General features: G+C 56.1%; 1 protein-coding gene across 2 annotated transcripts; it reads left to right on the top strand.

Annotated features, from left to right (window-relative positions):
• The first annotated feature begins 1,491 nt into the window (after positions 1–1,491).
• On the top strand, positions 1,492–19,380 carry EIF4A3 (eukaryotic translation initiation factor 4A3). Of its 2 annotated transcripts, XM_054398419.1 has the most exons (13): positions 1,492–1,670; positions 1,846–1,918; positions 4,910–4,976; positions 6,414–6,476; positions 8,216–8,348; positions 11,630–11,710; positions 13,840–13,981; positions 15,498–15,636; positions 16,137–16,223; positions 16,503–16,618; positions 17,099–17,206; positions 17,395–17,522; positions 19,205–19,380. In XM_054398419.1, exons 1-13 carry the CDS (start codon positions 1,499–1,501, stop codon positions 19,219–19,221), a joined length of 1,326 nt encoding a protein of 441 aa, XP_054254394.1. In that variant the 5' UTR covers positions 1,492–1,498; the 3' UTR covers positions 19,222–19,380. The 2 variants fall into 2 exon arrangements, with proteins under 2 accessions (XP_054254394.1, XP_054254395.1); XM_054398420.1 differs by lacking the exon at positions 16,137–16,223.
• Positions 19,381–21,047: the final 1,667 nt, after the last annotated feature.

The following is a 21,047-nucleotide window of genomic DNA, read 5'->3' as shown; positions in this document are numbered from 1 at the left end:
CCAGCCTGGCCTTAAAGACCTCCAGGGATGGAGCCTCAACCACCTCCCTAGACAACCCATTCCAGGCTCTCACCACTCTCATGGGGAAGAACTTCTTCCTCACGTCCAGCCTGAATCTCCCCACTTCCAGCTTTATTCCATTCCCCCTAGACCTGTTCACCTCACCCACCACCACTGGTCACCAGTGACCATGAGAATCTCCTCCAAGTTCTTCCATAGCTCAGATGGCAATGGAAAGTTTTCAGGCACAGCAAATTCAGTGCCACTGCTGCTGATGGAAAATAAATGTGGGTCCATGCAGCATGGCTGGAAGGACAGACTGTTTCCCTGCACTCTCTCTCCTCTGAGGCAGAAGTGAACAATCAGCAGAGGTGCAGGTTTGCCTAGATCAGTCTGCCCAGGATAGCAGTGTCCAGGGGGGTTTTGAAAGCCTCCAGAGAAGGAGACTCCACAAATTCTCTGGGCAGCCTGCTCCAGGGCTCCAGCACTCTGACTTTTCTCTGGTAAGTTTGAGTGAAACCTCCTGTGCCCCAGATTGTGCTCGTTGCCCTTTAACATATCACTGGACACCACTGAGAAGTCTGGCTCCCTTCACCCGAAGTCCACTCAGCATTCATGAGATCCCCCCCTCAGGCTGCTCTTCACCAGGCTAAACAGCCCCAAGCCTCTCAACCTCTCAAGAGGTCTTCTAGGCCCCTAATCATCTTTGTGCTTCTCTTTTGGACTCCCCCCCCTATTTCCTTGACTCTCTTGAACTGAGGAGCCCAATACTGGACACAGCAGTCCAGGTCTCTATTCAAGGGCTTTTAAGAAAGATCAGGCCCTACAGCCTCACACGAGCAAACAGGTCGCGCAGGGAGCAGCCCACAGCGGAGACAGCAACACGCCAAGCAGACCCCGGGGCGGGGGGCACACCTGCAGGCCGCAGCGGTGCCCTTAGATGCTCTGGAGACTCCTAAAACCTGCCCGGATGCACTGCTGTGCGGACTGCCCTGGGTGATCCTGCTTTGGCAGGGGGGTTGGACTCGACGAACTCTGGAGGTCCTTCCCAGCCTCTCACGTAGATGGACACTGTGGTGCTCCGCGAAGGGCCGCGCACCACCCGGGTACCGCCGCGCCGCGCCCGCCCCGCACTCACCACGCACGCGTGGGCCCCTTCCGGCGCCCCGCTTGGCACTCAGCACGCACGGGCAAGCCCCTCCTCCGCCCCGCTCTGCAGCCAATGCGCATGCGCAAAGCCCGTCCTCCGCCTCGCAGTGCGCCGATGGCCTGTGCAGGCCCCGCCCTACGCCTCTCAGTGCAACTCCTGCGCATGCGCACATCCCGTCCGCGCTGCCCCTCCCTCCCACCTTCGCCCATGCGCACTCCACCATCCTCTTCGCGCCCGCTGCTCCGCGCATGCGCTCCTCCCGCCAGCCGCCTCGGCGTTTGCGCAGTGGCCTGTCGTTGCTCGGCGGCGGTTCTGGTGCGTGAGTGGCGGGAGGCCTCGGCTTTAGCCATGTCAGGGTCGGCGGGGTCTGGAGGAGCGACCGGCTCGGCGCGCAAGCGGCTGATGAAGGAGGAGGACATGACGAAAGTAGAGTTCGAGACGAGCGAGGAGGTGGATGTGACGCCCACCTTCGACACCATGGGGCTCCGGGAGGACCTGCTGCGCGGCATCTATGCCTACGGTACGCGGCGGGGCGGCGGCCAGCGGGGCGGGGAGGGAGACGCGGTTTGGGGGGCCGAGGGGGTGAGGGGAGTGCCGGAGGCCGTGAGCGGATGTGGGGCGGCGCGTGTAGGCCGCGGGCCGTTCGGTTCCGGGGCCGTGCTGCCGCTGGTGACGGTAATGGGTGCCCTTGGCAGGTTTCGAGAAGCCCTCGGCCATCCAGCAGAGAGCCATCAAGCAGATCATCAAGGGGAGAGACGTGATCGCCCAGTAAGTGGGGCCGCCGGCGGGCGGTGGGAAGCGGGCCTGCGCCTTGAGAAGGCTGTGGGCCTCCGGGTGTGGGCTGTCGAGTGCCATGAGGTGGCTGTGAGACGGCGCTCGGGCGTGCTCGCAGCCTCTTAGCGCTGGAATTGAGGCCGGTTGGCACCCTGGGTTGCTGCATGGCAGGACTGTAATCATAGAATTGATGCGATTGGAAAGGCTCTCAAGGAGCAGCCAGTTCCAACCCCCCTGCCATGGCCAGGGACACCTCACACTACAGCAGGTTGCTCACAGCCACATCCAGCCTGGCTGCAAAAACCTCCAGGGATGAGGCTTCCACCACCTCCCTGGGCAACCTCTGCCAGGCTCTCACCACCCTCATGGGGAACAACTTCTTCCTAACATCCCATCTGAATCTCCTCACTTCTACTTTTGCTCCATCCCCCCAGTCCTATCACTCCCTCACACCCTCAAAAGTCCCTCCCCAGCTTTCTTGGAGCCCCCTTCAGATCCTGGAAGGCCACAAGAAGGTCTCCTGGGAGCCTTCTCCTCTCCAGCCTGCACAACCCCAACTCTCTCAGGCTGTCTCCAGAGCAGAGCAGCTCCAGCCCTCTGCTCATCCTCATGGCCCTTCTCTGGACACCTTCCAGCCCCTCCAGATCCTTCCTGGACACAGAGCTCCAGGTGGGGTCTCAGCAGAGTGGAGTAGAGTGGGAGAATCCCCTCCCTGGCCATGCTGGCTGTGCTTCTCTTGGTGCTGCCCAGGATGTGATTGGCCTTGCTGATCACATCAGGAACTGTGTGGGGTGGAATGGACTCTCTTGCACATAGACTTACTCACTCTTAGACTACCATCCTAAGAGTTGATGTCAAAAGTTCATTGGAATAAAGATTCAGCACAGATGCTGCACATCCCCAGCGAGGTGTCCCTGCTCACTGCAGGGGTGTTGGAGATGAGGACCTTTGAGGGTCCCTTCCAGCCTGATGCAATCTGTGAATAGGGTTCTAAGACTCTTGGGAAGGTTTTCCAGCAAAGCCAGAGAAGTATAGAGACATCTGTAGTCTCAATCAAGGGAAGAAGCAAGCAGAATACAATCTACCATGTCTGAAGAGGCAAAGATAGATGTATGTCTTACTAAAATCATAGTCATAGAATGGTTTGGGTTGAAAGGGACCACAGAATGGCAGGGGTTGGAAGAGACCTCTGAAGATCCTCTAATCCAACCCCCCTGCTAGAGCAGGGGCACCCAGAGTAAACCACAAAGGAATATTCCAAGCCAGGTGGGCTTGGAATGCCTCCAGAGATGGAGGCTCCACAGCCTCTCTGGGCAGCCTGTCCCAGTGCTCTGCCACCCTCAACAGGAAGATTGTTTTGCTTTATGTTCATGTGGCACCTCCTGGGTTCCAGTTGGTGTCTGTTGCCCCGTTTCCTGTTATTGGGCACCATGGAGAAGAGTCTGGTTCCATCCTCCTGCCACTCTTCAGCTATTATCAGCGTTGCAGAGATCCCTCTCAGGCTGCTCTTCTCCAGGCTAAAGAACCCCAGGGTTGAATCCTGTCAGCATCTCAGTGGCTCTCTGCTGGACCATCTGTTTTGAAACCCCCCTGCATGGGCCCAGGGGCACCTTACACTAGATTAGGTTGCTCAAACCCTTTCTAGGGCATGTGGGAGAGTATCCCTTTCTTCAGTGGGAATCTTCAGACCTCCAAACTGTATTGGGCTATTTACTTTAAAAAACAAAACCATATCCTGGCCAACCCTATCCTCAGCTGCATCCAAAGCAGGGAGAGCAACAGGACAGAGAGAGGATTCTGCTCTGTTCTGCTCAGACCCCACCTGCAGCACTGCCTCCAGTCCTGGTGCTCCCAGCATAAGAGGGACATGGAGCTGCTTGAGAGGGTCCAGGGGAGGCCATGAAGATGATCAGAGGGCTGGAGAACCTCTGCTGTGGGGACAGGCTGAGAGGGCTGGAGCTGTTCAGCCTGGAGAAGAGAAGGCTCAGGGAGAACTTCAGTACCTGAAGGGGCTCCAGGAGAGCTGGGAGGGACTTTTGACAAGGACTGGGAGTGACAGGACGAGGGATAATGGCTTTGAGCTGGAGGAGAGCAGATTGAGACTATAGATGAGGAAAAATTTGTTGTCAGTGAGGGTAGGGGAGACACTGGCACAGGTTGGCCAGGGAGGCTGTGGATGCCCCTTTGTAATGGTTTAGTAGTTTAGGGGTAAAGTCCTCCTCTCATCTCCTCTCTCTTTACCAGGAGATAAGAAAGGGAGGGGGGACAAAAGGCAGAGGGAGAGTTTTCAGTTGATGTACACAGAATATTTTACTCCCCTGCTACAAAAGTGTCAGATTACACCAGTAGATAGAGAGAAGAATAGAAAAAGGGAAAGGAATGCCTGTCCCAATCCACTAGCAGGCAAAACCAGAAAAAGCAGAGGGCTACTAGGCCCTCCCTTCCAGGGCCATAACACTGCCCAGCCATAAATGCAGGAGTTGTAAAGTCATGATTCTGATAGTTGGGAACCTAAATATATATATATAGATATATATATATATATACACACACTGTGTGGTTCAAACCACTGCACCCTTCCCTGGAGGTGTTCAAGGCCAGGCTGGATGAGGCCTTGAGCAAGCTGGGCTGGTGGAGGTGTCCCTGCCCATGGCAGGGGGGTTGGAACTGGATGAGCTTTCAGGTCCCTTCCAACCCAAACCATCCTATCAATCTGTGAAATAAGTGGTGTGTGACAAATTGCAGGAAGGTGCAGTGCCAGCCTCCTAAGGAGCACACATGCCAGAGGCAGGGACCCTGCAGCCCCCTGGTGCTGACACTGCAGTTCTCAGAGGTGTTTGCAGGTCATTCTGTGATCAGAACAGATCTTTGTCAGCTGCACTGTTGGCAGTGCTGCCTTCTTTCCAAGGAAGGAGCAGCAGAGAGGTGAGATGCATTGGGATGGGCTGGTCCAGGATGTTCACCAAACATCATCTGCTTTTGCAGGTCACAGTCAGGAACAGGAAAGACAGCAACGTTCTCCATCTCTGTTCTGCAGTGTCTGGATATCCAGGTAAACTTTGTACCATGTGCTACAAGTTTCTCTTTAACTAAATTGGTAGAGTCTTCATCTTAAAGCTTTTTGCTTTTAGAGTGACAAAATGAAGCTTTCTGTTGAAATTCTTTCATGATGAGCAGTGAACCCCTGGCAAGTTTCTGACTGACAAGTTCACCAGAGGCAATTTAACTGTTAAACCCAACCTGGCAAAATAACTTCAGGTAAAAATCTTGTCATTCTGAAGTTGGCTTTAACAGCTGACCTCTTTCACTTTAATTAGAGGGCTAAATTAATCTCTCAGCAGGCAAATTTGTCCTCAAACAGTTCCAAGAGCATCAGCAGCCTTGTCTAAACAGTTGGCACCCACTGCACAGAAACCAGGCTGAGATCTGTGACTGACAAGGGTTTGGTTTTGTTCTTGTCAGGGGTATTGTGTCCATCCAGTTGTTCAGTATGGTTTGAATCCTCAATACCAATGCTGGCTGGGGATGAGGAGATTGAGAGAAGCTCTGCAGAGAAGGCCTTGGGGTGCTGGGGGGGGAGAAGCTGGAGAGGAGCCAGCAATGGGCACTGGCAGCACAGAAGGCCAAGGGCAGCCTGGGCTGCAGCCAAAGCAGTGTGGGCAGAGCTGGAGAGAGAGGATCCTGCCCCTCTGCTCTGCTCTGCTCTGGGGAGACCTCACCTGCAGGGCTGTGTCCAGCTCTGGGGCCCCCAACACAAGAGAGACCTGGAGCTGCTGGAGAGGGTCCAGAGGAGGCCAGAGAGATGCTGAGAGGGCTGGAGAAGCTCTGCTGTGGGGACAGGCTGGGAGAGTTGGGGCTGTTGAGCCTGCAGAGGAGAAGGCTGCAGGGAGAGCTCAGAGCTGCATTTCAATGTCTGCAGGGGAGCTGCAGGCAGGCTGGGGAGGGACTGTTGAGAAGGGCTTGGAGTGCTAGGCCCAGGGGCAGGGCTTTGAAAGTGGAGCAGGGCAGCTTGAGGTTGGAGCTGAGGAGGAAGTTGTGCCCAAGGAGAGTGGTGAGACACTGGCACAGGCTGCCCAGGGCTGTGCTTGAGGCCCCAGCCCTGGAGCCATCCAAGCTCAGCCTGGCTGTGTCCCTCTGCAGCCTGCTCTAGCTGGAGGTGTCCCTGCTGAGTGCAGGGGGGTTGGGCAAGATGCCCTTGGAGGCTCTCCGCTAGCTTGATGCAACCTGCAAATGTTTAGATCCTCTTGAATAAAATGATGATTTCCTGCAGCTGGACAAACATTGCACAGTCAGTTCTGCCTTGTCAAAGGGAACTGAGTCCAGAGGCTGTTCCTCTAAAACTGCTGTGTGTGAGGGTGCAATAACCCTTGTAAGCACCCAGGTGTAGCAGCAGTTTCCCTGATGAGTCCCTCTGATGTGCCAGTTGGGAGCAGTGTGGGGTCCCTGCTCTGGGGTGCCCTGTGGTGAGCTAACTGCTTGTTCCCATCAGGTCCGGGAGACCCAGGCGCTGATCTTGGCACCCACTCGGGAGCTGGCTGTGCAGATTCAGAAGGTAAGAGCATTCCAATTGCTGCCTTCCAGGCACCTTCTTGGTTGTTTTTTTTGCCCAGCACAGCTTTGGCCTTTTCTTTCTGTTCCTGAAAGGGGTGAGAAATTTTGCTAAAGGCCTGGTGTTTGCTCACTCTCATTAGATCCATTCTTAGCAGGCTGGTTAGCAGGCTAAGGTTTTACACATTTCTAACTGAGCCCTTAAGGACAGCACTTTTAAAGCTGTTGTGATCCTTGGGGAACACAGAGGTCCCAGGAGGTTTGTGCAACAGAAGTGAAAAAAAATACCTCTGACTGCTTGTGCTTCCATCCCTCTAAGGAATGACTGTGCAGAGCTGCATCTCTGCACTGCTGAGGCAGAAGGATAATGAAGAGGTGATTGGGTACCATCAGCAGAGCTTCACCAAGGGCAAATCCTCCCTGACAAACCTGGTGGCCTTGTATGACCAGGTCACAACATTAATAGATGAAGGCCAAGCAACTGATATCATTGACCTGGACCTGAGCAAAGCATTCCACACTGTCCTGCACCACATTTTGGCCTCCAAGCTTTTGCAGTCTGGGTTTGATGGGTAGACCAGTCAGTGGATAAAGAACTGGCTTGATGGCAGCATCCAAAGAGTGGCTGGCAATGGCTCCATGTCCAATTGGAGGCCAGGGACAAGTAGAGTCCCTCAGGGATCAGTGCTGGGACCAGGCTTGTTCAACATCTTTGTTGGTGACATGGACAGAGGCATTGAGGCACCCTCAGCAGGTTTGGTGATGAGACCAAGCTGTGTGGTGCTGCTGACAGGCTGGAGGGAAGGGATCCATCCAGAGGGACCTTGACAGGCTGGAGGGAGGGGATCCATCCAGAGGGACCTGGGCAGGCTGCAGAGCTGGGCCCATGACAACCTCCTGAGGTTCAACAAGACCAAATGCAAGGTCCTGCAGCTGGGTTGCGGCAGTCCTAAACACTGATATAGGCTGGGCAGGGACTGGCTGGAGAGCAGCCCTGAAGAAAAGGCCTTGGGGGTGCTGGGGGAGGAGAAGCTCAACAGGAGCCAGCAGTGAGCACTTGCAGCCCAGAGAGCCAAGCAGAGCCTGGGCTGCAGCAAGAGAAGTGTGGCCAGCAGGGCCAGGGAAGGGATTCTCCCCCTCTGCTCCACTCTGCTGAGACCCCACCTGGAGCTCTGGGTCCAGTTCTGGAGCCTCTGTTCCAGGAAGGATCTGGAGGGGCTGGAAGGTGTCCAGAGAAGGGCCATGAGGATGAGCAGAGGGCTGGAGCTGCTCTGCTCTGGAGCCAGCCTGAGAGAGTTGGGGTTGTGCAGGCTGGAGAGGAGAAGGCTCCCAGGAGACCTTCTGGTGGCCTTCCAGGATCTGAAGGGGGCTCCAAGAAAGCTGGGGAGGGACTTTTGAGGGTGTCAGGGAGTGATAGGAGTGGGGGGATGGAGCAAAAGTAGAAGTGGGGAGATTCAGATTGGATGTTAGGAAGAAGTTGTTCCCCATGAGGGTGGTGAGAGCCTGGCAGAGGTTGCCCAGGGAGGTGGTGGAAGCCTCATCCCTGGAGGTTTTTGCAGCCAGGCTGGATGTGGCTGTGAGCAACCTGCTGGAGTGTGAGGTGTCCCTGCCCATGGCAGGGGGGTTGGAACTGGCTGAGCCTTGAGGTCCCTTCCAACCCTAACAATTCTCTGATTCTATGATCTCTTCACCCAGAGGAGCTTGGTGAGAGCTCAGTTAAGCTGTTCCTTGGTGTCCTCACAGGGCCTTCTTGCTCTGGGAGACTACATGAACGTGCAGTGCCATGCCTGCATCGGGGGCACCAACGTGGGCGAGGACATCCGAAAGCTGGATTATGGGCAGCATGTCGTGGCTGGCACCCCAGGCCGTGTCTTTGGTAAGGAGATTGAGGAGGCTGCATCACCTCCAGCTTCAGACCTGACTGCAGCTTTCTGCAGCTTATGTGCCCTTTAGTTTTGTGCCCTTCAGTTTGAAATGGCATGAAAATGGCATTGGTGCTCTCGAGGCTCTTCATGGAACATCAGCGGGAACGGGTGAGAGCAGGCAGCGTGAGCTTGCAGCCCAGAAGGGCAGTGGCAGCCTGGGCTGCAGCCAAAGCAGCATGGCCAGAGCTGGAGAGAGAGGATCCTGCCCCTCTGCTCTGCTCTGCTCTGCTCTGGGGAGACCTCACCTGCAGGGCTGTGTCCAGCTCTGGAGCCCTCAACACAGGAAAGACATGGAGCCACAAAAGCGATCAGGGGGCTGGAGAAGCACTGCTCTGAGGACAGGCTGAGGGAGCTAGGGGTGTTCAGCCTGGAGAAGGCTATGGAGACACCTAGTGACAACCTTCCAGTACCTGAAGGGGGCTACAAGAAAGATGGAGAGAGACTGTTCCCAAAGACCTGCAGTGACAGGAGCAGGGGCAGTGGCTTCAAACTAGAGCAGAGCAGATTGAGATTGAATTCTTTACCATGAGGCTGCTGGAACACTGCAACAGGTTGCCCAGGGAGGTGTTTGAGGCCTCATCCCTGGAGATATGCAAGGTGAGGTTGGAAAGGTTTCTAGGCAACCAGATCTAGTTGGGAATGGTGAGTGCAGAGGGGGTTGGACTGGATGAGCTTTGGAGGTCCTTTCCAACCCAGACCATTGTGAGATTTTGTGAAATGGAACAAAGGGACAATTTCTTGTGGTAGTCACAGAATGGGAAGGGTTGGAAGGGATTTCTCTGAAGGTCACCTATAGGGCAACCCCCCTGCTAGAGCAGCAAATAGTGTCAGGGAAAGGCCAGAGATAAATCACTGGGGATAGTATTTGGATTTTTCTCTGTTGTTTATTTTTGGTTTTAATTTTGCTTTTAATTCTCCAAGTGTTGGGTTTGTTTTTTTTTTTTTACATCATGGCCCAGGAACAGAGTATTTTTGGAGGGAAAAATAATACAATGCCAGGGAATACATGGAGGAGATAGGAGCTGGGTCTCCTGGAATGCCAAAGTTAGGTCCATATGTTCTCTCTTTATTAAATGGGGTGCACTTGCAGCTGGTGCTTTCTGGCTTCACTGCATGAGGGTTTTATATGCAGAGTTCATGGCAGTGACCACAGTGAAATGTAAGCCTTCAAGCTCACATCTTCTGGGTCTCTTTAGCTGGCAGCACTTCCTTGCACCAGCACCTGCCCCTGGGGGAACACGGAGCTGGGCTTCACAAGGGGAAATCAAAGCAATCAGCAGCCACCCACCTGGGCTGGTTTAGAAGAGCAGACAAAGTGTCTGCTCAGAGGGTCTGCTCAGCAGGTTTGCTGATGACACCAAACTGGAGGCTTGGCTGAGGCACCTGAAGGCTGTGAGGCCATGCAGAGACTTGGACAGGCTGAGAGCTGGGCAGAGAGGAACCTGCTGAGGTTCAACAGGAGAAGTGCAGAGTCCTGCAGCTGGGAAGGAAGAAGAAACTGCAGCAGGACAGGGTGGGAGGGGATCTGCTGGAGAGCAGCCCCAAGGAGAAGGAGCTGGGAGTGCTGGTGGGCAGCAAGTTCTGCATGGCACAGCAATGTGCCCTGGGGGCCAAGAAGGCCAAGGGGAGCCTGGGCTGCATTCAGAGGAGTGTGGCCAGCAGAGCCAGGGAGGTTCTCCTCCCCCTCTCCTCTGCCCTGCTGAGACCTCCCCTGGAATATTGCATCCAGCTCTGGGCTCCCCAGGTCAGGAGGGACAGGGATCTGCTGGAGAGAGTCCAAGGGAGGGCTGCAAGGATGCTGAAGGGCCTGGAGCACTGCCTGGGGAGGAGAGGCTGAGAGCCCTGGGGGTGTTTAGTGTGGAGAGGAGAAGGCTGAGAGGGATCTGATCAATGTCTATCAATAGCTGAGGGCTGGGGGTCAGGAGGGAGGGGACAGGGACAGGCTCTGCTCAGTTGTGCTCTGGGATAGGCCAAGGGGCAATGGATGGAAACTGCAGCACAGGAGGTTCCACCTCAACAGGAGGAGGAACTTCTTCCCTGGGAGGGTCCCAGAGGCCTGGAGCAGGCTGCCCAGAGAGGTTGTGGAGTCTCCTTCTCTGGAGCCTTCCCAGCCCTGTCTGGATGTGTTCCTGTGTGCCCTGTGCTGGATTCTCTGGTCCTGCTCTGGCAGGGGGCTTGGACTGGAAGCCCTTCAGAGGTCCCTTCCAACCCCTAACGTCCTGTGAGCCTGTGACAAAGAGCTGCTGGTTTTCTGCTGCAGTGTGAAGGGCTTCCACAAGCCACATGCTCCTTCAGACTGGATGCAGGTTTGCCCAGTCTGAGGATGAAGAGTTCATGCAGTGTTCTGCATTTCCCACATCCTCCCCCAGTTCCTGTGAGAGCCTGGGCCACCATCCTGTGCAGTTAGCAAATAGCATCACAGAGCTTCCCTGCAGTCAGTGCTTCCTTAGCCCAGCTGCACAGACCTCCCCCTAGCTCACAGTGGGCATGCAGTGGCTCTTGGCTGTACCTTCTGTCACCAAACACCAGTCTGTTAGCAACAGGGGAAGTGTCTGTCCCTCCTCCACTGAAGAGCCATGACAGCAATTCATAGATTTATGGAATGGTTTGGGATGGAAGGGACCTCATTGCTCTCTACAGGTCCTTGAGAGGAGGCTGGAGCCAGGTGGGGGTTGGTCTCTAGTAACAAGTGAGAGGAGATGAAGAAATGGCCTCAAGTTGGCCCCGGGAGAGGTTTTAGGTTGGACAAACCTCTTCCCTGGAAGGAAAACATGGGATGGGGGTGAAGTTCTCTTAAACAAAAAGGTTTGTTTACAGAAACCACCAGTCTTGCACTTCTGCACTCATGGGGTCATAGAATGGGTTGGGTTGGAAGGGACCTCAAAGCTCATCCAGTTCCAGCCCTCTGCCATGGGCAGGGACACCTCCCCCCAGCCCAGCTTGCTCAAGGCCTCATCCAGCCTGGCCCTGAGCACCTCCAGGCAGGAGGCAGCCACAGCCTCCCTGGGCAACCTGTGCCAGTGTCTCCTCACCCTCACTGCCAGCAATTTCTTCCTCATCTCCAGTCTCAATCTCCTCTCTTCCAGCTTCAATCCATCCTCTCTCATCCTATTACTCCCAGCCCTTGTCAGAAGTCCTTGCCCAGCTTTCTTGCAGGCCCCTTTGAGGCACTGGCCTGCAGGGCTGCTTCTTTTCAGAGCCTTTTTCATCTCACCAAGTGAAATCCTTACAGATATGATCCGACGGCGGAGCCTGAGGACTCGTGCCATCAAAATGCTGGTTCTGGATGAAGCAGATGAAATGCTCAACAAGGGTAAAAAAAAACCCAAAAAACCCCAAAACCAACATTTGCCTGCCTTTTGCACCCTTTCTTTTCACCTCTTTTTGATTCCAGGATACCTCAGCTTGGCCAAAGTTGGATGCTGATGATTAATTCTAGGCCATTAGTTGTAGAAGTCCTTTTTTCCTTCAAGAGTTATAGATTCTTGACTGCTTCCTCTATTCTTAATCCTCCCAAACCCACTGCAATGTGGCCTTAGGCTATATTGCAGTGAGTTTGGGAGGATTAAGAGGAGCTGAGGCCATGGCAGCCACATTGCAGTGAGTCTGGGAGGATTAAGAGGAGCTGAGGCCATGGCAGCCACATTGCAGTGAGTTTGGGAGGATTAAGAGGAGCTGAGGCCATGGCAGCCACATTGCAGTGAGTCTGGGAGGATTAAGAGGAGCTGAGGCCATGGCAGCCACATTGCAATGGGTTTGGGAGGATTAAGAGGAGCTGAGGCCATGGCAGCCACAGTGCAGTGAGCCTGGGAGGATTAAGAGGAGCTGAGGCCATGGTAGCCACATTGCAGTGAGTCTGGGAGGATTAAGAGGAGCTGAGGCCATGGCAGCCACAGTGCAGTGAGCCTGGGAGGATTAAGAGGAGCTGAGGCCATGGCAGCCACATTGCAGTGAGTCTGGGAGGATTAAGAGGAGCTGAGGCCATGGCAGCCACATTGCAGTGAGCCTGGGAGGATTAAGAGGAGCTGAGGCCATGGCAGCCACATTGCAGTGAGCCTGGGAGGATTAAGAGGAGCTGAGGCCATGGCAGCCACATTGCAGTGAGTCTGGGAGGATTAAGAGGAGCTGAGGCCATGGCAGCCACATTGCAATGGGTTTGGGAGGATTAAGAGGAGCTGAGGCCATGGCAGCCACAGTGCAGTGAGCCTGGGAGGATTAAGAGGAGCTGAGGCCATGGCAGCCACATTGCAGTGAGTTTGGGAGGATTAAGAGGAGCTGAGGCCATGGCAGCCACATTGCAGTGAGTCTGGGAGGATTAAGAGGAGCTGAGGCCATGGCAGCCACATTGCAGTGAGTCTGGGAGGATTAAGAGGAGCTGAGGCCATGGCAGCCACATTGCAGTGAGTTTGGGAGGATTAAGAGGAGCTGAGGCCATGGCAGCCACATTGCAGTGAGTCTGGGAGGATTAAGAGGAGCTGAGGCCATGGCAGCCACATTGCAGTGAGTCTGGGAGGATTAAGAGGAGCTGAGGCCATGGCAGCCACAGTGCAGTGAGTCTGGGAGGATTAAGAGGAGCTGAGGCCATGGCAGCCACAGTGCAGTGAGTTTGGGAGGATTAAGAGTAGCTGAGGCCATGGCAGCCACAGTGCAGTGAGTTTGGGAGGATTAAGAGGAGCTGAGGCCATGGCAGCCACATTGCAGTGAGTTTGGGAGGATTAAGAGGAGCTGAGGCCATGGCAGCCACATTGCAGTGAGTTTGGGAGGATTAAGAGGAGCTGAGGCCATGGCAGCCACATTGCAGTGAGTTTGGGAGGATTAAGAGGAGCTGAGGCCATGGCAGCCACATTGCAGTGAGTCTGGGAGGATTAAGAGGAGCTGAGGCCATGGCAGCCACAGTGCAGTGAGTCTGGGAGGATTAAGAGGAGCTGAGGCCATGGCAGCCACATTGCAGTGAGTTTGGGAGGATTAAGAGGAGCTGAGGCCATGGCAGCCACATTGCAGTGAGTCTGGGAGGATTAAGAGGAGCTGAGGCCATGGCAGCCACAGTGCAGTGAGTCTGGGAGGATTAAGAGGAGCTGAGGCCATGGCAGCCACATTGCAGTGAGTCTGGGAGGATTAAGAGGAGCTGAGGCCATGGCAGCCACATTGCAATGGGTTTGGGAGGATTAAGAGGAGCTGAGGCCATGGCAGCCACATTGCAGTGAGTCTGGGAGGATAAGAGGAGCTGAGGCCATGGCAGCCACAGTGCAATGGGTTTGGGAGCTCTGTGTGACACTGCCTTTGAGTTACTGATTCCCTCCATCGATATCCATCTCATCACTGAATTCGAGCAGGAGATTTGGGAGAAGGGATTTGCTGACTGCTCTGTGCTGTTTGCTTTTCCTTTTTTCTTTTCTTTTTTTTTTTTTTTTTTTTTTTACATTCCCCCCCCACCCCCCCCAGGTTTTAAGGAGCAGATTTATGATGTGTATAGATACCTGCCTCCAGCTACCCAGGTGGTTCTGATCAGTGCCACTTTGCCTCATGAAATTCTGGAGATGACCAACAAGTTCATGACGGATCCCATCCGCATCTTGGTGAAGCGGTGAGTTCCTTGGAATGAGCTCCTTGAGTGAGGCCAGCCCTGGGCAGCTCACACTATTAGTTGGTCTGGACATGTGGTTTGCCCATGGCACCCAGCTGTGTGGTGCTGCTGACAGGTTGGAGGGAAGGGATCCATCCAGAGGGACCTGGGCAGGCTGCAGAGCTGGGCCCAAGACAGCCTCATGAGGTTCAACAAGGCCAAGGGCAAGGTCCTGCAGCTGGGTCAGGGCAGTCCCAGGCACTGATATAGGCTGGGCAGGGACTGGCTGGGGAGCAGCCCTGAAGAAAAAGATCTGGGGGTGTTGGGTGTGAGCAGCTCCCCAGGAGCCAGCAGTGCCCTCCTGCAGCCCAGCAGGCAGCTGTGTGCTGGGCTGCAGCCAGAGGAGTGTGGGCAGCAGGGCAGCAGAGGGGATTCTGCCCCTTGGCTCTGCTCTGCTCACACCTCACCTCCAATCCTGCCTCCAGCTCTGCTGTCCCCAGCAGAAGGACACAGAGCTGCTGGAGTGAGGGCAAAGGAGGCCACAAAGATGCTCCAAGGGCTGGAGCAGCTCTGCTGTGAGGCCAGGCTGAGGGAGCTGGGGGTGTGCAGCCTGGAGAGGAGAAGGCTCCAGGGGGACCTCAGAGCTGCCTTGCAATAGCTGAAGGGATCCTGCAGGAAGGCTGCAGAGAGACTTTTGCTGAGGGAGTCTAGAGCCAGGCCAAGGGGGAATGGTTTGAAGCTGAGGCAGAGCAGGGTCAGACTGGAGCTGAGGGAGAAGTGCTTCAGGGTGAGGCTGGTGAGACTCTGGCACAGGTTGCCCAGGGAGGCTGTGGCTGCCTCCTGCCTGGAGGTGTTCAAGGCCAGGTTGGGTGAGGCCTTGAGCAACCTGAGCTAGTTGAGAGGTGTCCCTGCCCATGGAGTAGATGAACCTGAGCCATTGTAGGATTCTGTGAGATGTGGTGCTGAGGGCCATGGTTTAGCCCCAGATTTGGCAGACTTAGATAATGGTTGGACTTGATTACCTGGAAGGTCTTTTCCAATTGAAATGATCTCTGGTTCTCCTCTGTTAATATGCTATCTTAGAGCAAGCCAAAAACTTTTCTTTACAAATCCTGAATGCCCTTGGAGGTTCTGGTTGGTAGTGGCACAGGTCCTTCTGCCCTGGAACTCAGCAGAAGCCAAGGGGAGGAAGTGTAGGCAGGCTGAGAGGAGGAGCCTCCCTCCCTCCTGCCTCATCTCTTACACTGCCTCCTTTACCTTCAGTCTCTCTTGTCAAGAAGCTTGATGAGAACATTGAAGCTGTCTGTCTGGAGCAGATGGGGTACCTGAGGTCCAGTCTCTGTTTCATGGGTCACATTCCAGGTCCTTCTTAGAGCAGACTTCTCCAGGGACTTTAGTACAACTTGGAACTTGTGTCTAGAGCCAGGAGCTCCCAGCACAGAGGGCAGAGCCATGAGCTCCCCAGTGAAGCAGACCCAACCCCTCTGACTGCCTTCACCTCCTTGTGGTGGGGTACAACTGTTCTGCTTCCCTACAGTGATGAGTTGACCCTGGAAGGCATCAAGCAGTTTTTTGTGGCTGTGGAGAGGGAAGAATGGAAGTTTGACACCTTGTGTGACCTCTACGACACCCTGACCATCACCCAGGCTGTCATCTTCTGCAACACCAAGAGAAAGGTACACAGCAGCCAGCAGAGCAGCATGGGGTGACTGGGGGGAGCACTAGGAAACAGCCAGCTGACACCTCTGCTGGTTTCCCCCGTTTGGGAACTCTGGGCTGGAGAACCCTCCCCCATGGGACAAGTTGCAAGGGTTGGGACTGTTCAGCCTGCAGAAGAGAAGGCTCCAGGGAGACCTTAGAGCAGCCTTCCAGAACCAGAAGGGGCTCCTGGAGAGCTGGGGAGGGACTTTGGACAAGGGCTGGGAGTGCCAGGAGGAGAAGGAATGGATTGAAGCTTGAGGAGGCCAGATTGAGACTGGAGATGAGGAAGAAATTGTTGCCAGTGAGGCTGGGGAGACACTGGCACAGGTTGCCCAGGGAGGCTGTGGATATTCCCTCCCTGGAGGTGCTCAAGGCCAGGCTGGATGAGGCCTTGGGCAAGCTGGGCTGGGATGTTGGAACTGCGTAAGCTTTGAGGTCCCTTCCAACCTAAACCATTCTCTGACCCTCTGAGCAGAGGTTGAACATTTGTCTTTGGGATGTGCCCAGCTTAAAGACCTGCCTGCAGGCAGAGCAGGAAGTGCCCTTTCTGGAGAGCTATCAGGTACCAATGGGAGTGTTCTGCTTATTGCTTACAATCCTGATCCAAAACCACACTTCTTGAACAACTGCCTTGGATTCCTTTCCTTTCAGGGCTGGTGGAGCCCTCCTCAGCCCTTCAGGCAGTGCTTTGGAAGGGTGGTTTGCTCCTTTTAGCTCCAGGATGCCTGGTGGTGGCTCAGGCCTTGCCAGCATCTGTCTGCCAAGGTTCTCCCAGGGCAGTTGGAGTGCTGGGCTGTGCTCAGCAGAGCCCTGACCCAGGCTTGCCTGGCTGTGTGCTTAGGTAGACTGGCTCACAGAGAAGATGAGAGAAGCCAACTTCACAGTGTCCTCCATGCACGGGGACATGCCACAGAAGGAGAGGGAATCCATCATGAAGGAGTTCAGATCTGGTGCAAGGTAAATGCCTCCAGCCCTGCCGCTTGCGGCATCGCTGCCTCTCACGGGAGGGAGGAACCAGCCTCAGGGAGGTCTCCTCTCTGGAGGCCTTGGGCAGCTCTGGGGAGGAGGAGCTCCAGATTCCCATTCATCTCCCTGTGGTGTGGCAGGGCTGGGAGGGTGCCACCTTCATGTTCCTATGCAGGGGATCAGTCTGCTGTGTTTTGCTGAGGAGGGATGGAGTTCCTGCCAGGCAAGACCAGGGCCCTGTCCTCTGTTTTCAACCCCTGGGTGCACCACCTTCTTCCCACCAGGTTAAAGCTCTCTTGGCACTTTCTGTGCTCGCTGAAGCTTGGTGCTGCTGCATGGGATAGCTTTCCTCCATGCTGCCAGTGTGCTGTGGGCAGGGAGAAACACAGAACTGCAGGAGCTGCCTGCTGCTGGGGAGTGCCACTTCTCAGCTCCCACACCCACCTGCTAACCTTCTCCTTCTCTTTGCAGCCGAGTCCTTATTTCAACAGACGTTTGGGCTCGGGGCCTGGACGTGCCTCAGGTATCCCTGATCATTAACTACGACCTCCCCAACAACAGAGAGCTCTACATCCACAGGTAGGCCTGGCCGGGGGGCACGGCAGCGCGGGCAGCTGGTCCTTCCCTGCAGCGGCTCCAATCTGCACCTCCCGCGGCTCCCCTCCCTGCCTCCCTCCCTGCTTTCTGCAGCTCCGCCCCCTGCCCCACCCTACTGGCTGTGCTCCCTCCCCCTCCCGCGGCTCCAATCTGTACCTTCCCCCCGCTAGGATCGGCCGCTCGGGCAGGTACGGCCGCAAGGGTGTCGCCATCAACTTCGTGAAGAACGACGACATCCGCATCCTGCGGGACATCGAGCAGTACTACTCCACCCAGATCGACGAGATGCCCATGAACGGTGAGTGAGTGCTGCCCCCTGAGCACTGCCCCCTGGGCACTGAGTGAGTGCTGCCCCCTGAGCACTGCCCCCTGGGTGCTGAGCGCTGCCCCCTGAGCGCTGCCCCCTGGGTGCTGAGTGAGTGCTGCCCCCTGAGCGCTGCCCCCTGGGTGCTGAGTGAGTGCTGCCCCCTGGGCACTGAGTGCTGCCCCCTGAGCGCTGCCCCCTGGGTGCTGAGTGAGTGCTGCCTGTGAGCACTGCCCCTGGGCACAGAGTGCTGCCCCCTGAGCGCTGCCCCCTGGGTGCTGAGTGAGTGCTGCCCCCTGGGCACTGAGTGCTGCCCCCTGAGCGCTGCCCCCTGGGTGCTGAGTGAGTGCTGCCCCCTGGGCACTGAGTGCTGCCCCCTGAGCGCTGCCCCCTGGGTGCTGAGTGAGCGCTGCCCCCTGAGCGCTGCCCCCTGGGTGCTGAGTGAGTGCTGCCCCCTGAGCGCTGCCCCCTGGGTGCTGCCCCCTGGGTGCTGAGTGAGTGCTGCCCCCTGGGCACTGAGTGCTGCCCCCTGAGCGCTGCCCCCTGGGTGCTGAGTGAGTGCTGCCCCCTGAGCGCTGCCCCCTGGGTGCTGAGTGAGTGCTGCCCCCTGGGCACTGAGTGCTGCCCCCTGAGCGCTGCCCCCTGGGTGCTGAGTGAGTGCTGCCCCCTGGGCACTGAGTGCTGCCCCCTGAGCGCTGCCCCCTGGGTGCTGAGTGAGCGCTGCCCCCTGAGCGCTGCCCCCTGGGTGCTGAGTGAGTGCTGCCCCCTGAGCGCTGCCCCCTGGGTGCTGAGTGAGTGCTGCCCCCTGGGCACTGAGTGCTGCCCCCTGAGCGCTGCCCCCTGGGTGCTGAGTGAGCGCTGCCCCCTGAGCGCTGCCCCCTGAGCGCTGAGCGAGTGCTGCCTGTGAGCACTGCCCCTGGGCTCTGAGTGCTGCCCATGAGCGCCCCCTGCTGCTCGCTTCTGACACCTGCACCCTGCCCAATTCAGGCTGCTGTTTCCCCAGGGAAAGCAGCGTGGCCAGCAGATCGAGGGAGGGGGTTCTGCCCCTCTGCTCTGCTCTGCTGAGCCCTCACCTGCAGGTCTGGAAGGACAGGGACCTGATGGGAGAAGGACCAGAAGAGGGCCACGAAAATGATCAGGGGGCTGGAGAACTTCTGCTAGGAGGACAGGCTGAGGGAGCTGGGGGTCTTCAGCTTGGAGAAGAGAAGGCTCCAGGCAGACCTTAGAGCAGCCTGCCAGGACCTGAAGGGGCTACAAGAAGGCTGCAGAGGGACTGTTCCCAAAGGCCTGCAGGGACAGGAGCAGGGACAATGGTTTGGAATGAGAGCAGAGCAGACTGAGATTGGATGTGAGGAACAAGTTCTGCAGCAGGAGGCTGCTGGAACACTGCAACAGAATGCTCAGGGAGGTGGTTGGGGTCCCATCCCTGGAGATACTCAAGGTCAGGCTGGACAAGACTCTGGGCAACCTGATCCAGTGGAGGATGTCCCTGATGAGTGCAGGGGGGGTTTGGACTGGATGAGTTTTGGAGGTCCCTTCCACCCCAGAGCATTGTGTGAGTCTGTGAGGGCCCTGGAAGCAGCAGCAGGTGTGCTCACCTGGCAGGCTGTGGTTGTCAGCACCCTTGTGGTGCATACTTACGTTCTCTCCTTTTCTCTCCTTTTCTCTCCTTTCAGTTGCTGATCTTATCTGAAGGTCCAGGCCCATCAGTGAGCTGCACTCACAGTTTGGTAGCCTCCATGGCTCCTGTTTTAGCCCTAGGCCTTCTTTTCACCTTGCTGGTTCTTGAGTGGAGCTGCCCTTGGGAACTCGTGTAAATAATGTCTTTACTTTTACCGCCCCTTCCCTGTGTTTTTCAATTAAAAATGGGAATGTTACCATAACCTGTGCTGAATTACTTCCCAGGGCAGTTTGGAGATCCTGCCAGACCTGGCTAGTACTATCAAAACCCCTACTAGACCCTCAAGTGTATCTGGGGGCCACCTGGTCTCCAGCCTTTCATTGTCACTGTCCCATGCTACCTGAGGGGCTCTGTAGTTCCCTGGACTGCCAGGATCAGCCATGCACAGGAAAAACGTGGCCTGGCCTTAAACCTGCTGGAAGAATATTGAGTTAGGAGACAGCCAGAAAAATCAGTTGCTGTTGTTTCTGCTTTTCTGGAGCTGGGAATCACATCAGTTGTTGCTCTGGGTGAGATGTCCCCTCCTGAGGAAGCCAGGGCCTCGAGCATGTGCTTGAGGCACCTCTTGAACTTGATGGCACCTGGAGAAACAGATTGGAAATGCCTTTGCCCCTTCCTGATGCTGTAGCTTCTCAGGTCTCCCATCAGCTTCTGTGTCTCCCTCTGGCACATGGCAGCCACGGTATCCCCCACAGGGCTTCTGCTTCCCTTTGCTGCAGCCTTTTGGAGGCAAGAGTTGCCCAGAGCTGTACTGCCAAGTGGAGACAGTGTTTGAAAAGCAGAGGCTTTTCCTGTGAAATGTGGGGGGAGGGGTTGGGGAAAGGAAGGCCTTAGTACACCACCAGCTTGCACAGCACTGGAAGGGTTCTCAGAGCTCCTCTCCTGAGGCAGGAGCAGAGCAGCCCTGGCTGGCAAAAGCAGGCAGCTGTATCTTTTATGTTCCTGTACATGCAGGCAGTGAAACTCCTGCTGTCTTGTCCGCACTCTGGGCATGACCCCAAGCTTCTGAGGAGTCTGGGATGTTCTTAACAGCAACCTTACAGGGAGAGTAAGGTTGCTACACCTCCATGCCCCCATGTGCCCCCACCTGCAGGGCAACCTGATCCAGTGGAGGATGTCCCTGCTTACTGCACAGGGGGCTGGACTGGATGACCTTCAGATGTCCAGACCATTCTATGATCCCCAGAGGACACCACCCACATACAAACACTGGCACACACAGGACCAGTACCCTCAGCTTGTGCTCTGGCTGATGAGAAGGCTGACAGTGGGAAATACACAAACAAGCTGTGGGGCCCTCCACTAACTGGGCAAGAAGCCTCAGCTCAGCCAGCAGCTGGGCTCTGCATCACCAGCAGCTGGCAGGTGGACAAGGCCCACGGCCACACTGGAGGTACTGCTCCAGCCCACCCTTGAACACCCTCAGAACCAATCTACCCGGGACTGGCCCCTGGAGTCGCTTCCCAGCAACCTCCAGCACGGGGCGGCAAAGCAGCACTCAGCTGGCCTCAGGTTACCCCGGGGTGCCCAGGCCCTCCAGTGGCCTCCTGCAGAAACTGAGGCAGGTCCAGCTCAGAGCTGCTCCAATTCCTGGCTCCCACGCCCCTTAATTTACTTGCCAGCCATATTGTATACTCACATACACAACCTCACTGCAGCTGCCGGCCCCTGCTTTCTACCCACGCCAGTCTCTGGCTTACTGGTACTCCCAAGGGCCCACTACAGACCTCTATGGAGTCCCCTGCCCCAATAAGACAGTGAGGAACAGATTAATGGAGAGAATAGGACAGATGTGGCCAGACAAGGATGGAGTCCCCTGCCCCAACAAGACAGTGAGG

Source organism: Indicator indicator, unplaced genomic scaffold, assembly GCF_027791375.1.
Source record: "Indicator indicator isolate 239-I01 unplaced genomic scaffold, UM_Iind_1.1 iindUn_scaffold_52, whole genome shotgun sequence".
NCBI lineage: Eukaryota > Metazoa > Chordata > Aves > Piciformes > Indicatoridae > Indicator > Indicator indicator.
The sequence above is the reverse complement of the archived record's forward strand: the minus strand, read 5'-3'. Positions and strand labels throughout refer to the sequence as shown.

Coding starts and splice junctions, on each gene's coding strand:
- EIF4A3 (XM_054398419.1), top strand. CDS start 1,499: ATGTCAGGGTCGGCGGGGTCTGGAGGAGCGACCGGCTCGGCGCGCAAG. Junction 11,711..13,839: donor AGATGAAATGCTCAACAAGG/GTAAAAAAAAAC, acceptor CACCCCCCCCAG/GTTTTAAGGAGCAGATTTAT. Junction 16,619..17,098: donor GAGTTCAGATCTGGTGCAAG/GTAAATGCCTCC, acceptor TTCTCTTTGCAG/CCGAGTCCTTATTTCAACAG.